The 16,793-nt window shown below is 44.7% G+C and overlaps 1 protein-coding gene across 2 annotated transcripts in view; it reads right to left on the bottom strand.

Annotated features, from left to right (window-relative positions):
- The window catches only part of LOC142467470 (integrator complex subunit 6-like), a 40,159-nt gene that overhangs the window by 22,205 nt on the left and 1,161 nt on the right, over window positions 1–16,793 (bottom strand). For both annotated transcript variants that reach the window (XR_012788399.1, XM_075573198.1), the window contains exons 3-4: window positions 2,540–2,689; window positions 388–477 (exon numbers count right to left, since the gene is read on the bottom strand). Coding sequence is in view for 1 of the 2 variants with exons in the window: in XM_075573198.1 (XP_075429313.1) it covers window positions 388–477; window positions 2,540–2,689 (240 nt within the window). In the remaining variant the exon portion in view is untranslated. The remainder of the gene's footprint in view (window positions 1–387; window positions 478–2,539; window positions 2,690–16,793) is intronic.

Here is a 16,793-nt window from a genome sequence, read left to right as displayed (position 1 = left end):
AAGGGGGATGTGACTTTGTAAATGGTTGCTATAGAAACAAAAAAGGCTTGTTACATTATAATACATTACAAATGTAATTCAGAGTTGTAAGGAACCCAGCTCTCTCTAGTAGCGCGTCCGAGATCAGATGCATTGCAAGGAACCCCAACCCTCTGTAATAGCGCGTCTGTGATCAGATGTATTGTAAGGAACCCCAACCCTCTCTAATAGCGCGTCTGAGATCAGATGCATTGTAAATTCTTCTATATTTGGTACAGGATATCCCTGCTTCAGCACAGGTGGATCAGTCAAAGACTGCCGCCTGTGCTGAAGCAGGGATATCCTGAAAACCTGACCTGTTGGTGGCCCTGGAGGGCTGGCGTTGGCCACCCCTTGCAGAATACTCACCTCCTCTTGAACACCTGAAGAAACCGTAAGCTTGTTGCCGTCAGTGATGGTAATTAAAATTGAGGGCTCCAAAAAGAATGGATTTCTCCCCTTAAAGAAAAAGATGAATAATTTAGCAGAGGTATTTTAATCTCAATTATAAAACGAAATTATTATTTTTTTAACGTTAAATAAAACTGAGGTCACAGTAAATCATCAGAATTACATTAACACATGGCTTATTTCTGGGAGTTTCCTATATGGGAAAAAAAAAACCATCAAGTTCAACTGGACATCATACGCTATATGTAATATTAACGATACTGTATACAACAGGTCACGGTTTCAGGATATCCCTGCTTCAGCGCAGGTGGCTCAGCCGAAGACAGCAGAGGTAGTTTGGTCGCATGCTATTTACCAATGACAGACGTATTCACAGCGGTCTATAGAGGAAGCAAACTTTATATGAGGATCTAACCGGGGGGCAATTAGAATCTATTGTCTGTACTATACTATGTACTGTCATTGGGATTCATAGCCCTTGGAGACCGACTATCTGGAGATTGTATGCAAACCATTTTAGAGTCAAAGATTATCCTACAAAACTCACTATGTAAGGCGTGTAATATAGTGCGCGCGCGTCAATTATAATTGGCTGTGTTAGCCAGATGTTCCTATATTAGGGACGCGCACACACACGGCCGTGAGCAGTGGTGCGGCAGACCAGGGAAAATACAATAACCTTTTATTTTCGCGCAGCTGCCACGCCGCGAACCAATCACAGCGTGGCCCTAACGGTGTGACATCAGAGTCACGCCCCCCAACCGTGCGTGTCACCGCTTGCACCCTAACTAAACGCGCATGCGCAATGCCGGGCGTGCACCCCAGTACCTACTATATAACAAGCCTAACATACAACTCTATGGAGAACATTTGCTGGGGGCAATCAGAATCATCCGTCTGTGCAATAACAAGCACGGGAAGTGTGATTCACACCCCTCAAAAGACAGAATACTCTTTGGTCATTCTTAAAAAAAGGTGGAAGCAAATAAATATCCAGCAGTATCTCTTAAGATACAAATAAGAGGCCAGCATTGTGTATATTGTTTATAGTGGACACAGCATATCAATGGAGACAAACGATCTCTTTCTGATAACATTAAGCTTGTATTAGTGCCTTTTGCTTAGTATTTGCAATAGGCACAGACTGGCTGTTTCACACTTTTGCCAGTTCTGCCACTTTATTGATTTGAGTTTAGAGCAGTGTTTCCCAACTCCAGCCCTCAGGGAACCCCAAACAGGTCAGGTCTTAAAGATACCCCTGATCCAGCACAGGTGGGTCATCCTTAAGACCTGTCCTGTTGGGGTTTCCTGAGGACTGGAGTTGGGAAACACTGGTTTAGAGTATAGGAATGCATCATCATTCTAAAGGAAAGTCTCTTTGAAGAGACATATAGATGTTTGTTACTCAGGAATAGTTTTGTGATATACTTTCTGTATTACCTAGCCATATATAGGTGCTGATAATTTATTAACCTATCAGCATTAGGCATCTATAGGTAAAAGCGAGAAGTATACCAAGGTCTCCCTTTTCTGCCAGTGCATTGAGTTTTAGTCATTACCACGATCGGCATTTAGCCAGTTAAGTTTGGATGGAGGATTTCATGTACATTCACTGTTATTAGTGTTTATATTAGCCGTGTTACAGCCAATCATCACCTTCACTTTTTAATGGTTTATAATTATTTGATGTGTTAAAATAATTTTAATTTGGTCTATATGTGATTTTACTAATATCCTATGCATCCAGATATTGGTTTCCTCCCAAACTGTACCCATCATTAACCAGTCTCATCATTGTTAATCCTTAGGAATACTGGTTAACTGTACAAAGTGATACCGTAGCTGGGGCGCATATTGTTAGCTAACCAGTTGTCATTTGGGAATTTGTAGGAGTGCCCCCATCCAAAGGACATTTCTCTCCTTCCCCTTCCCCAATTCCCCTATGTTTTGTGTGCTTACCAAGCTTCCTAGTAAGCTTCTATATCCTGGGTAGAGCGAGCGTTCTTTCTTTATTTGAAGCAGGGGTATCCTGAAAACCTGACCTGTTGGTGCACCTGGAGGGTCGGAGTTGCCCACCCCTGCCCTAGTGCAACACAGTCACAATTCTTACCTGTCCATAATTGTCAATTCCCGACACCAATCTGTTCAAATTGAGCAAATCAAAAGATGATCGCAGTGCCTGACCAAGTGTAGTGAGCCCGGAGGCTTGAAGGTTCTTCAGCTCGGTCATAAAAGTTGCATGATTTTCTTTCCAGCCGGCCTTTTGGAAACAGAACCAAATTAAACGGTGTTACTGGAAGTGCCGGACACATCATTCAACAACAAAGAGAATCAAGTCTATTGGGCACGGAAACGCTGCCACGTTCCGCTGAATACAATTACCCCCCATATTATCCACCGGCCCATGTAGTGGCTCCGGGAAGCGTGTTCCCCTCGCTCAGACTCCTGGTTTCGTGCGGTTTTGTAATGACATTGCATTAAGGAAATACAGACATCGTTAAAGGAGAATTCCAAGCACCTTTTTTATTTATTTTACCTGGGATTGAAGCAGGGGGTCTCCGGGTCTGAACCCCATTACTTTCAGCTTCGGGGACCCCTTGCTTCCGGAGATACTTACCTCCGTGAGGGGTGCCGGTAGCCGCTCCGGCTGAGCTAGCTTGGCTTTAAGGTTTAAGGCCAGGTCCCCGCTGTGGCGGGCGCCGCAAGGACACGAACCGCCCCTCAGTTGGGCCGGGCCCACTGCGAGGAGATGGCTGCCGCGCTGCACAGGAAAATTGCGATCAATCCTAGCGACAGAGCGCTAGGCCACGCCCCCAGCAGTTCAGCCAATGAGGGCAAACCTGCCGGGTGACGTCATGGCCGCCCCCATAGCTCACTGCAGACCGGGGAACTCGGCTGCACACGGGCCTGGCATGCTGGTGGCGCGTGCAGCTGTGATCTCCGGTCTGTGGCTGAGCCACAGGAGATTGCGAAAGGGGGGGGGGGGGAGGGAGGAGGCGGGGGCGCAGCCATGATGTCACCCAGCAGGTTCACCCTCATTGGCATGAGGGGGCATGGCCAGCGCTCGGTAGCCATTTCTGAAGACAGTTTTACTGTCTTCCGAAAAATGTCGGTCGTGCAACGCGGCGGCCAAGGTAGCTAGCGGGCCCGGCCCCGTTGAAGGGCGGTTCTTGTTCGTGCAGCGCACGCCATAGCGCGCTGCAGCAGGCACCGGGGACCTAGTCTAAAGCTCTCACGTCACGCAGGCCAATAGGAAGCCAAACCTGATGACGTCGCAGCTTCCCATTGGTCCGTAGGGCGCGGGAGCACTGAACAGCAGCCATTGCGCGATCCCTGGTGGCAGAGCGGCTACCGGCACCTACTATGGAGGTATTTCCGGAAGCAGGAGGTCCCCGGAGCTGAAATTAATGGGGTTCAGAGACCCCCGATTAATGAAATCCCCTACTTTCATCCTGGGTAAAAAAAAAAAATAGTCCTGTTTCAGTGACACTACTCCTACTTCTTACTTTTATAAAAATACGGCATTTTGCTATGTTAGTTTCCATCTTTTTCACACAACAAAAAGGTCGTATCCCTGTGCGACGAGGTTTATAGCAGGACATGCAGGAAACGAAGAATCCAAAACATATATATTCAATGCCAGTTTAATAAGTGCATTCCCCCGCCACTGTTATTTTAACTCTTTTTTCACAGTATTACACTATTGTTTTCCCTCGTTCTTATCCATGCGCCACAGGACGTCTGCTTTCATAATTAAAGGTCAGAGTTTTTCAGCCCTGATCCATAATGGCGCTTTCAGACCAGCTTCTTGGCACATAGAGCGCGCACGCGCACACACACACACACACACACACACACACACACACACACACCCCACCCCACCCCCACCCAAAATACCAGCTAGACATGGGGTTAATGCAAAAAAAAAAAAAAGACGATTTATTGATCCATCACGTAAACAAATCCCAACGTTTCAGTCCCAGGGGGAGGAAGGCTTCCTATTCCTTACGCCAGGGGAGCGCAAACTTTTACGGCTGCGCCACCCTTTCTGCCTGCTCCAGAGCTCGCGACCCCCCCCTCCTACTTTTACCACTGCGTCATTTGACGCCTGTGACGTCACATGACCGTGCGGCTTCATCTGGACCGGCGTTGCCATGGAGACACGTCACCGCGTCTGATTCCAGGTACGGTTTTTTCGTTGTTGCAGGGGCCTCACGCGATTCCCCCGGCATTTAATTTAAAATGCCTGTGGGAAGAGCGCGGGACCTCTGCAAACGCCTGCGCCCCCCAAACAAATCTCCCGCCCCCCCAGTTTGCGCACCGCTGCCTTACGCTATAAAGCTTGCGGGTAGTTATAAGCTACGTGGCTTTTTAGGCAATAGTCATGGTTTCTATCCGTTTGCAGGATGGAGACTAAATGCAGCGGGAGGGACCCTTTATCTTACATAGTTACATAGTAGATGAGGTTGAAAAAAGACTTCCGTCTATCAAGTTCAACTTGTGCTAAACCTATGTCACAGACACAAATATTACCACCTAGCACAGAGGTGTACAAACTGGGGGGCACCCGATTTTCTGGGTGGGGGGTGCGGGGCTTACAGAGGCACCCCGCTCTTCCCCAAAGCATTCAAATTAAATGCCGGGTAGTGTGCGAGGCCTCTGTAAGGTCCCGTACCTTGTGTCCGGCGGCTTAATCGCCACGGCAATGCAGCATCAGAACGCCGGTGACAAGGTAAGGAGGGGGACAAGCAGGGGGGGGGAGAGAGAGAGGGCAGGAGGGCGCAGGGGGAAAGTTTGCGCACCCCTGATCTAGACCAGGTGTGGCCAACTCCAGTCCTCATGGGCCGCCAACAGGTCAGGTTTTCAGGATATCCCTGCTTCAGCATAGGTGGCTCAAAGCCCCCTGTGCTGAAGCAGGGATATCCTGCTGACCTGTTGGTGGCCCTTGAGGACTGGAGTTAACCATCCCTGCACTAATACATCCAAACTAGAAGTGCAAGAAAACAGCTGAAGAAGTGACAGCGGGAGGAAGGTTCGGAAATAGGTGTAACCATAATGAATTATTAATCTTGCATTAAAAAAAAAATCGAAGATTTAAATGTTTGTGCCAACGAGTCTCTCTACCGGCAGCACGCTCGCTTGAAAAATCAATGTCATTTATGGTTCAGAGCAAATACACCTTTGTTGTTTCATTTATGTTTTCAATCTTTTATTTATCTATTGAACTGTGGTGGCAGTGAATACTGTAGGCATGGATTTAGTTAGGACATCTGTCTCCGCCCCCCCCATAAATTGCCCCATAGTGTAAAATAGTCCTGTGATGAAATCCGCTATCTGCTTCCCCCCCCCCCCCCTCCCAACTCCAAACCTCTGGTTCCTTGCCCAGGGGACACAAAATGGCAGCTGGGTCAGGTTCGCATTGGCAGCCAAGAGAAAGTTGCAATGTTAGGAAATGGGAACGTTGCCACTTTCTATTCGTGACCATATTTGTCATTTTTTTTTTACATAAACTTAAAAACTACAAGAACATTGAGGCTGGGGGAGGTGGGGGGAGAGTGGGCAGGGGTGCCATGTTAACCTGTCTCCACATCCGATTATATGAAATGATGGTGCCAAAGCGGATATATCCCACTGACCTCGTACCCGAGTGGGAGAAAATGATTACTGTTCAAAACCGAGCTGGAAGGATTATGTTTAATGATTGTCTACACGGCTTTCTCCGGTACTTAACCGCTCTGCTGCCTGAGGATAGGGCAACGCTCTGCAGAGCAATACACCAGTCCAAATTACTAAGTGCGTAAAAAAAAAAATTTTTTTAAGGGTATACAGGCATACCTCGCATTAACGTACGCAATGGGACCGGAGCATGTATGTAAAGCGAAAATGTACTTAAAGTGAAGCACTACCTTTTTTCCACTTATCGATGTATGTACTGTACTGCAATCATCATATACGTGCATAACTGATGTAAATAACGCATGTGTAACAGGCTCTATAGTCTCCCCGCTTGCGCACAGCTTCGGTACAGGTAGGGAGGCGGTATTGCTGTTCAGGACGTGCTGACAGGCGCATGCGCGAGCTGCCGTTTGCCTATTGGGCGATTTGTCCTTACTCGCGAGTGTACTTAAAGTGAGTGTCCTTAAACCGGGGTATGTCTGGTATAGATATATGTATATGTAACACATGCCAATGAGCCCACAGTAATATTTCCATTTGCTATATACATATATTTAGTAGAAATCTTAAGGGAATGGAATCTCATCAACGAAGTTAAGAGGAATAGTGGAGGAGGAAGAGCAATTCATTCACAAAGACAGTCAGGTATTTCCCTTTACATCACGGACATTCGCAGCCCACCGATGACAACTTAATAGCCTGTGATTTATAGTACAGAACGGGCTTTTCCAGCCGTCCTACAAATTGTGTCAAATATGTTGCATCATTGGAAAATGTTTGAACGCTGTGTTTTCATTTGAACTCTTCTACACTGCTGTACATTTAGACAAAGCCCTGACGGGGACACACACACACACACACACACACACACAGGGATCCATGTCAAAATTATTTGAAGCAACAGGTGGCACTGTGTGCTCATTTGCATGTCATTTCCCAGAATCCCTTGCTGCAGTGGAAGCACTGTGTATGGTGGGTGATAATGGTGAAAGGCAGGGTTGCAGACCTGTCTAAGACATGCAAAATGAGCATACAGTAATATTTCCATTTGAGATATATATAGTGGCACTCACGTATTCAATGGGCTAGCCTACCTGGGTGCACGGAGAGAAATTATATATAAAAATGTAGAAAATCAGGTATGTGCAGGATAAATAGATCTAGAAAGAGGGTGTTTATTTGAACATATCTACATTCCGGTCCTTTCAAGCACTTTTCTCAAGACCGAAACGTTGATCCTGATCAAATAAATCCTTTCCCCTCCCCCCTATATCTATTGATCCAGAGTCCCCGATACACACACACACACATTGAAACTTAAACACTAGCAGCGGATGTGCAAGCACGCAGTATGTAATTGTATAATTCTGTTATCCTTCACCTTCCCGCCTCTGGTTAAGTACAGAGCATAATTCGTGCTGCAGAGCACCCCAGGTGTGGACTAGATCTGGAAGCGCTGCCTCTTATAAATAAGTGCAAACACTGATGGTAAAATATCGCTTAAATCCGTATACAAAGAATAAAAGCCAGGTGCAAAGGGATAAATATACAATAGTCCCTAAGGGGCCTTTTGTGACAGATACACAGAAGAAAAGTGACCAATCTTATAAATGAGCCCATCCTTCCAAAGACAGGTTGCACATGTCATCCTTCATCTCTGGAGGGGCGAGCGTTACAGCGCCCTCCAGTGTAGCAGTTGGGTAAAGCAACTCATTACATTTTTAGTAGTAAATCCTAAATCGTTGATGAAAGCCAAACCTTTTTGCATTGGACCAGGGGAACGCAAACTTTTCCTGCTGCGCTCCCATCTGCCTGTTCCGGAGATCGCGGCCAACCCCCCCTTCCTGGCAGCTGCGTCAAATGACACTCCAGGGTCACGTGAACCGTGGCGTCACTTGACGCCGCATTGCCATGGAGGCGCATCACAGCGTCTGAACCCCGGAAAGTTTTACTGTTGCAGAGGCCTCACACGATCCCCCGGCATTTAATTTAAATGCCTGGGGGAAGAGCGCTGGACCTCTGCAACTGCCCGCGTCCCCCCACCCCTGTCACTGACAGCCACCTGTGCTGAAGCGGGGGTATCCTGAAAACCTGACCTGTTGGTGACCTTTGAGGACTGGAGTTGGGCAGACAGCCTTTGGTGCAGTCGAAGGGCAGCTAAAGGGTGTGAGCCGATTGCTGCTGTTCACTGATGTTAAAGCTGCTCTATTTCAATCTGAAACTCACCAGCCCTTTTATCCCCTGCACCCAATTTTCCAACACTAACTGTCCATGAAATGTCTGTGAATTGACCTTATACCCATGTTCATTTAATGTCACCATGTATTGTCAGAACTCTGTGCCCAGGACATACATTGAGAGTTACCTCCTCGTTTTCAAGTACAGGCATACCCCGCATTAACGTACGCAATGGGACCGGAGCATGTATGTAAAGTGAAAATGTACTTAAAGTGAAGCACTACCTTTTCCCACTTATCGATGCATGTACCTTACTGCAATCATCATATACGTGCGCAACTGATGTAAATAACGCATTTGTAACAGGCTCTATAGTCTCCCCGCTTGTGCACAGCTTCGGTACAGGTAGGGAGCCGGTATTGCTGTTCAGGACGTGCTGACAGGCGCATGCGCGAGCTGCCGTTTGCCTATTGGGCGACATGTACTTACTCGCGAGTGTACTTAAAGTGAGTGTCCTTAAAGCGGGGTATGCCTGTATTACTTCCTCGTAAAACATTTTTATAAATAAAAATTATATGCTTCTCTTATCTCCCATATATAATTGTTAGCAGTAAAAATAAAAAAATTCTCCCAATATACATCTGAATATATATATGTGCAAATAACAATGCGGATCACTGGAAGGCTGGGTGATCTTGTGGTATGTACATTAGCTTTGGAAGATCAAACCCTGTTTGCCTACATCCTGTAACCTCTCTCTGCCACCATAAAATTAGATTGTAAATTCATAGGAGTATTCTGTCCAATTGTAAGGAAACTGCGGTGTACCCTTTCAATGGGAAAAAAAGATGAGATCTCATTACCATTATTAGTTTAGCGTCACTGAATGTGGTATGTTGCAAGCTAAATTGCACACACTAATAAAATAGTTCTAGTTAGAGGGATCTGGACTTTTGCTAATAAGACTTTTAAGGATCTGGACTTTTGCTAATAAGAGTAATAATTAAGATTGATAAAAGGATAAAAGGATTGATAAAAGGACAAGATGAAGCCAAACCTCAAACATTTTGTTGTTTAAGATAAATTGCTCAGTGAACAAACCGAGGAATGGGAGGTGGGGGGGGGGGGGGGGAGTTTTTGTACCCAAAAACCAGATCAGATTCCAGCATCTACAACCCGGCTCACATCATGCGACTGCTCTGTTGCTGCCAGACCCCATGGCACTGTAAAGGTTAAATTATCCATGTACAGGTGGTCCTCGCTATACAACGTTCTGTAATCCGTCGCTAAATCAAGCATTCCGCCGAACGCATTATCCAACATCGGAACGGTTTATCCGCCGCTCAGCGCCGCGGATAAACATTGGATCCGCAATCAGACGGTTTGCCGGACGGATTCCAGCAGATAACCGAAGACCGCCTGTACATCCATGCCATATACGGTCATGTCCACCTGAGATTTCCAGTTTAGCCGCTATATGCCTTATTTCTCTGAAATATATATATATATATATATATATATATATATATATATATCTCAATTCCTGGTGCGCAGATGTGCTTCATAAGCAGCGTTACACAGGCCAATAAAAGTTCAATAAGAAATAAAACACTCCAGCAGTTGGGGGGGAAAAAATATCACAATTTTGACATTTTGAACGCCAGAGAAGTGTCATCAATCCGAAAACTAGTGCAACTAGTGCCTGGAGGGCGGCAGGCTCAGGGGAAATGCCAGGAAGTACTGGAAGGATGATGGATTTGTAGATCAGCCTCCCAGCAGAGGTGGTTACAGATTAATACAGAAGGGATTACAAAAATGCTTGAGATAAACACAAGGCTATCCTAGGAAAATGGGCAAACAAGGTGGCCCGCGTTGTTCTCACCTGCCGCGGTGCAAACTAATGTTTGAACGGATAGTTGACCTAAGAATTTGGATTTTGGCAACCCAAACATTCAGCAGTGATTCCCAACAGGGCGTTTGCGAATCTCTAGGGGTTCTTGACGCGGAATCGGACGCTGGGACAATTTGTTGCGTGGGATCTCGCCCGCGATGTCTGCTCCTGCGTCCGACTGCCTGCTGTCCGCCACGCGCCTTACCCAAGCTAAGTCAAGTCTGCCGCTCCGACAACTCCATGTTAAATGTCCTGCGCGGGACCGCTACATGTCTCATGCAGGATATTTAAACATGCAGTTGTCGGAGCGGGGTGCTGCAGAACTGGCTCGTCGGGTGTGTGGCGGAAAGCGGTCAGGCACGGGGACGGACATCACAGCGAAATGTCCAGCGACCCAGTGTCCCGACGACGGAACGCCGACAGCGTTTTCGTCATGGACGAACATCCTAGACCGTTCGTGACGTACCTCCATGGGCTTCGTACCCAAAAATAAAAATGTGATGGAGGATCCCAGGCAGGGCCGGATTAAAGTCTTTGTAGGCCCTGGGTGCGCATAATCAGTCCCCCAAGGAAGATCGATAAATATTTGCATTGTATACAATATATAGGTCCCATTATATAATCATAAATCTATATAATTCTGATATTTTGTCTATAATACTGTTAGCGGTATTGCCTTATATGTAACTGGCCACCTCTAATGATCGGTGAGGCCACGATCTCACATATACACTTCAACATTTGTAGATGTATTATAATAAAAGGTTTTGTAAAGTAATTCAATTAAAGCAAATGATTAAGTTTGATTTAGCAATGTTCTTTTCTCATTTTTGAGGCATCCGAGAATTTTTGGAGCCTAAAACTATTTTGCAGGCCCTTGGGAGCTTCGTAGGCCCGAGTACTGTACCCATTGTGCCCATTATATAATTCAGGCCTGATCCCAGACAGTATAGCGGGTTCCTGAGCTTGTGTGGGGACTGTGCACGTAGTGAGGCCCCAAACTGCACCTTCGTGTGGCTGGTATAGCCGTCACTCACAGTTCCAAAGTAGCTTCCCACAATGCTTTGCATCCACAGCAGCAAGGCATTATGGGGCATGACTTTTGTTTTTCCTGTCACCACTCAGCTGGGTGTATGTATATCATTAGTTATATAGCGCTATCCAGGTAGTGTATTACAGCAGTAATGCACGTGACATAATAATATACCACAATGAGAATAAGCGCGCCAAATATAAAATATTAGGAAAAAGAGTCCCTGCCCCAAAGCGCTTACAATCTAATTAGTAAGTAGGGAGAACTTAGGCTGCGGCCAGGGTGGCGCTGAGCGTGCAATTGTGGCAGCGCAAGCAAGCAGCAAATTCAAATTTGCGCATGCTCAAGCACTCACTCACGCTGGCCACACACATTGCCGCAATGTGTTTAACCGCGGCCAGCATGAGCGCACCCGCCCGCTTAGCGCCACCCTGGCAGCAGCCTTACAGAGACAGTAGGAGGGTGTTCTGGTAAGTGCGTCTGCAAGGGGCCACGGTCAGTGCATATGAGATATTTCGTATCCCCCTGAGGAGCTACTCATATGCTTCATTTAAAGAGGTGGGTTTTCAACATTTTCAACAATTATCTAGGTCTCCATTTAAACATTTCTGGCATTTATTACATGACGTAGTTTCAGTTTACAGCTTCTCAAAAATTATTCCACATGCAAACAAAATGAATATTTATTTTGCAACATTCAAATAATAGCCAATTTAAAAAAAAATGTCAGCTTTCAATTGCTTAATGGGTCTGAAACACAATGAATCTGAATGCACGCCGCACCAGGATTTAAGTCACTATAAAAGGTCTTGCGTTTCAGTGCTGTAAACAACGGGCTGCAAATACTTAATTTATTGTGTGCACAAAAAGCTGGATCAACTGTGTACATAACAAATTACAGCTTCCCATCTATTTGATGTACCCATTTAAAAAGGGTTTTAGACAGGTAAAGCAATGTATAATGTAAAGGCCCTAATTATTGTAGTCGGAGGCATCTATCTTTAATAACATTGAATGATTGCATTGTGTCACATTTCTGACCGTGCTCTGCAGCATCACACTGAAAACAGCAATTCTTGCAACTCAACAATGTACCTTGTTGACATTTCATCTTCATTTGACAAGCGCACAGCGGACACGACACCATGGCTGAACATGCTCTCCACATATAAGTGAGACTACAGGTAGTCCTCGCTTTACAACGTTCCGCCGAATGCGTTTTCTGACGGCACATAATGCCGTCCAAAAACGCATTATCCGTCGCCGTTTTCACATATTCGGCGGAAACCGACGCCGGTTAACATGGGTCTCGCTTTCCGACTGTCCCTTATTCGACGCGGGTTTGCGGGATGCATTCTGTCGGAAAAGCGAGGACTGTCTGTATTTCAAAAGGCATGGTCTCTTGTAGAGCGGTATGTAGTATAAAGAATGGAAATGGTAATCACCAAATGTGTGTGTGGGTGTGCACACTCACACTCACAGGATTTTGTTGTTTAAGAAAAAAAAAAAAAACCCCATTGGTGGAGACAGGATATCCGAGATTTAAGGCTGCGCTTATAGTGCCGGCGACATCGCGGCAACACAAATGTATTGCCGCCGTCACGTGAACTTATATTAGTAGCGACGCTGAAAGTAAAGTCAATTTTATCTTTCCAACGCCCGCAGTGTGACATCATCGTCGCATCTCTGTTGCCGGCACTAGAAGCGCAGCCTAAGTAAGATTTAGGTTACAGCAAGGATCTCAACCCCAGTCCTCAAGAGCCCCCCCCCCCCCCACAACAGGTCAGGTTTTAAGGATATCCCTATTTCAGCACAGGGGGCTCACTCAGAGAAAGCTACAGCACAGGTGAGGTGGCTCAGTCACAGACTGAAGCAGAGATATCCTGAAAATTTGACCGGTTGGGGGGTTGAGGACTGCATTTGAGAACCCTCCAGTTAGAGCATCTACAATGTACTGGATTAACTTTCAAAGAGGATTTTTTTATTTTTTTTAGAAAATTGTCATAATTTCAAGCATGACTTTGTCTCACTTTGCTACTGCACCTTTGTGAAAAGAGCTTAAAAACATTTTAATCTGTTGGATAAAGATTGCAAGTGAAAAAAAAAAAGTAACACGAGAAGTACAAAATAAATAAAAAAATTACTGTTTTAGAAAATAGTCGAACATTTCTTGATTGCGTAATTCATGAACCAGACAAAAATTAGTTATGGTGGTTAAAAAAAGTGACCCTTCACGTACTGTGTATAGCAAATAAAAACATCACCTGTGAGCACATCCACATCTCAGACAGGACTGCCACCCTGCCTTTCCCCATTATCTCTTAGGCTGTGCTTATAGTAATTGCTACGGCAACGCGACCGAGTGACGTCACGTCGCCATAGCGATTGTTGCACTAGGTGCAGGAGACGTCGAGAGGGCGACAGGGGGCGTGGCCCGAGATGTCACGCGAGCGGTTTGCCCTCATTGGCTGAACTGCTCACGACGCGGCCGTCGATGGCCAAAGTCAAAATTCTTCTACTACGGCGATTTTGGTCGCTGTGTCGCGCCCACGACGGACTTCAAGTACTTGCGACAGCGCCGTAGCCAGTACTATAAGCGCAGACTTAGCATACAGTGCTTCCACTGCAGCAAGGGATTCTGGGTAAGGACACACAAATGAGCATTTTAACATGGAACCGTATAAACCTAATCCTGCCGTATTACACATCTGTTTCAGCACAGCCTGGGTTAAAGACGTGCATAGGTTTACTGGCCATGTATTTAACAGGAGATGTAGAAGCACTTGGGCCAGACATTGACATTTACATTTTGTTTGGATTAATTTGGAAACACTGTTTTTTGTACACAAACAAGTACTTGGAGTTCTCCCCATACACAACATTAGCAGGAAAAAGTTCTAATCAAATATACTGATTAGTACCAATCTTTCTTGTTGGAGCAATTAACTTTCTGGTTTCTGGAAGCGTTTCTCTGTAATTAGAATTCCAGGATAGTGTAGCAGGTAGTTGCTGTATTTCTATATAATGGGATGAATACAAAAGTGTGTGGGGGGGGGGGGGGGGGGTAGAGGAGGAGAAGAGATTTCAGCCACCCCCCCCCCCCCCCCCCCCAAAAAAATACCACTCCAGGCAGATAATAGAAGTGACAAAATACCAATTTGGCCAACATTTCAAAGTTTTATGCATATGGATTATTTAAAATATTTTTCAGGAAGGTCAATGATCAGACCTCATTCTGACAGTGGCAATGTTCCAGTTGATTTAATTAAATTGCAGTACCATCATCTGCTTACTTTGGAATGTCACTTTAGGGTGGATGCGCGCGCACTCGCACACACGCACACACATTACATTTCTCGGTCTGAAATGGAATTATGTAGATTATCATCATTTTGAATCAGAGGTTGCAAAGGCGGCCTTTTACTGAATCACTACCAAATACTGTATACAGTGTGGCTAAGAAAAATATGTAATTATAAGGGATGTGCAGACTTTTAAAGGAAAATCCTGTTAGATTTTAATTTTATGAACAATATATTATAGCGATGTATTATACCTGACTCTAGAAGAAAAATCCTCAAATAAATGTATGTCATGCCGATTTTATTTTTGCTTTGAAACCTTTAGGATTTAAATAGTCCATATATTTAAAAAGACAATGCACACCACATTCACCAGGCCTTTATCCCCTGTACCCAATTTTCCAACTATCTGTCCATGAAATGTCTGTATAACCGCTGTTCTTTTAATGTAACCATGTATTGTTATAACTCTGTGCCCAGGAAATACTTGAAAACGTGAGGTAACTCAATGTATTACTTCGTGGTAATTTTCTTTATAAATAAATAAAACATACACCTGGCTTCCCTATTAAAAATAAAAAGGGGTGGATCACAGGGCTAAGAGAACAGCTTGATCAGCATTAACAGCAAGTGACTTGAATGCCAGTTAACATCAGGCTCTGATACCGGTTATTGGGGATCCACAATTTCCCCACAAAACAATGTAAATACAATTTGCTCAAAGATAAAACATTTTACATTTCTTTGGTGGAAACTGAATTATTTGATGCTTACCCCTTTCCTCGCATGACAAACATTGCAGAATGTGAATATAAATAGTCTCCTAAATAAAAGACTTTCCTGAAGGACCAAAGTGTCCCACCTATATTATTATTCATTTCTATTTATTGCCTTTATTAAGTTATCATTTTACACATTTGGGGGGTGGGCTGGTTATAGACAACCATTGTTTTGGGTTGTTTGATCATATTATATAGATTATACTACCACACAATAATATTATTGACATAAACGTCTCATATATCACATATCAATTTTTAATATGGACCCCGAAAAAGTAAAAAAGTTACTTTAGAAAATAAGCGTCAATTATTAAAAAAAATAAAAAAATGTGGGGTTGTGTTCTAACTGAGCTGCACAAGGCTGCCAGACATCGTTTTTAACTTCCTTATTTATTTTAGAAGTTTAATGAAATGCATCTGTATAATAATAAAAAATAAAAAAAAAGGTTTCTCCAACTACTGCAAAGTTGATTTCCAGACCACAAAGAAGTTTTTCCAACGTGACCAAATGAATATACTGTACTCTTGCATTGAAGAGGGGAGTATCAGAACGATAGATCAATTACTAGTCCAAAGGAAAAGCAAATGCCCAATACCGAAGTAGGTTTTATTTCGGAACAGGAGGAGCACGCAGGAGGTCAAAAGATGTGATATTAGGAGCCTATTTACTGAATGCCGCAAACTATTTTTGGCACACGGAAATCCAATTTAAGTTGCGCTCGTGTGTGCCATTGTGCCAACCTGAAATGTCTCCAAAAGGGGGCAATTAGTGTAAACCAAATGACATTTTTCTGGGCACTCAGAAATGGATTGTGCTTGGCGCGCAGACATAAAATGTTATAAACATTTTTAAAACAGACCCCACCTCTCACCCCACCCAAAAAAAGTGCGTCAAATCAACCACCGAGTTCAACTTTCCGTAAACCCTAACAAGTCTGTTTATATCGTAGGCGCAGAATAAAGTAGCTATGCGAGAGCCCCAAGATATTCTACGCTGCGCGGAAGTTTCATGACACTAATTTCTATTTACCAACCCTTATCGTAAAGAAATAATAATAAATAACATTTGAAAGCCAACTGTTTTCACCTAAAAAAAAAAACAAACAAAAAAACACCACAAATTATACGCAACACGGCGCGGAGCGCATCGGCACTCATTCAGTGACGCATTGTGCGCCGCGTAGATAACATCACATGACAGCGTGCGTTTTATGTGGGGTTATTTTTTTGCTACTTTTCAGCACTATTAGGCTGCGCTAATAGTGCCAGCGACGGCGCATCAAAACAAATGTATTACCGCCGTCGCTTGCGCTTATAGTAAGCGCGGAGCGACGGCTTGGTCGCGATCACTGGAAGTCATCTCAATTTGATTTTTCCAGCGACCGCAGCCTGCCGTCTCCGGCACTATAAGCGTAGTTTAAGTGTTGAGGCGCAATAATAACACGCTGAGAGGCCAGCACACAGGGTGAGAGGCCAGCACACAGGGTGAGAGGCCAGCACAC

Source organism: Ascaphus truei, chromosome 16 (assembly GCF_040206685.1).
Source record: "Ascaphus truei isolate aAscTru1 chromosome 16, aAscTru1.hap1, whole genome shotgun sequence".
Taxonomy (NCBI): Eukaryota; Metazoa; Chordata; class Amphibia; order Anura; family Ascaphidae; genus Ascaphus; species Ascaphus truei.
This window is presented reverse-complemented; position numbering and strand designations above follow the sequence as displayed.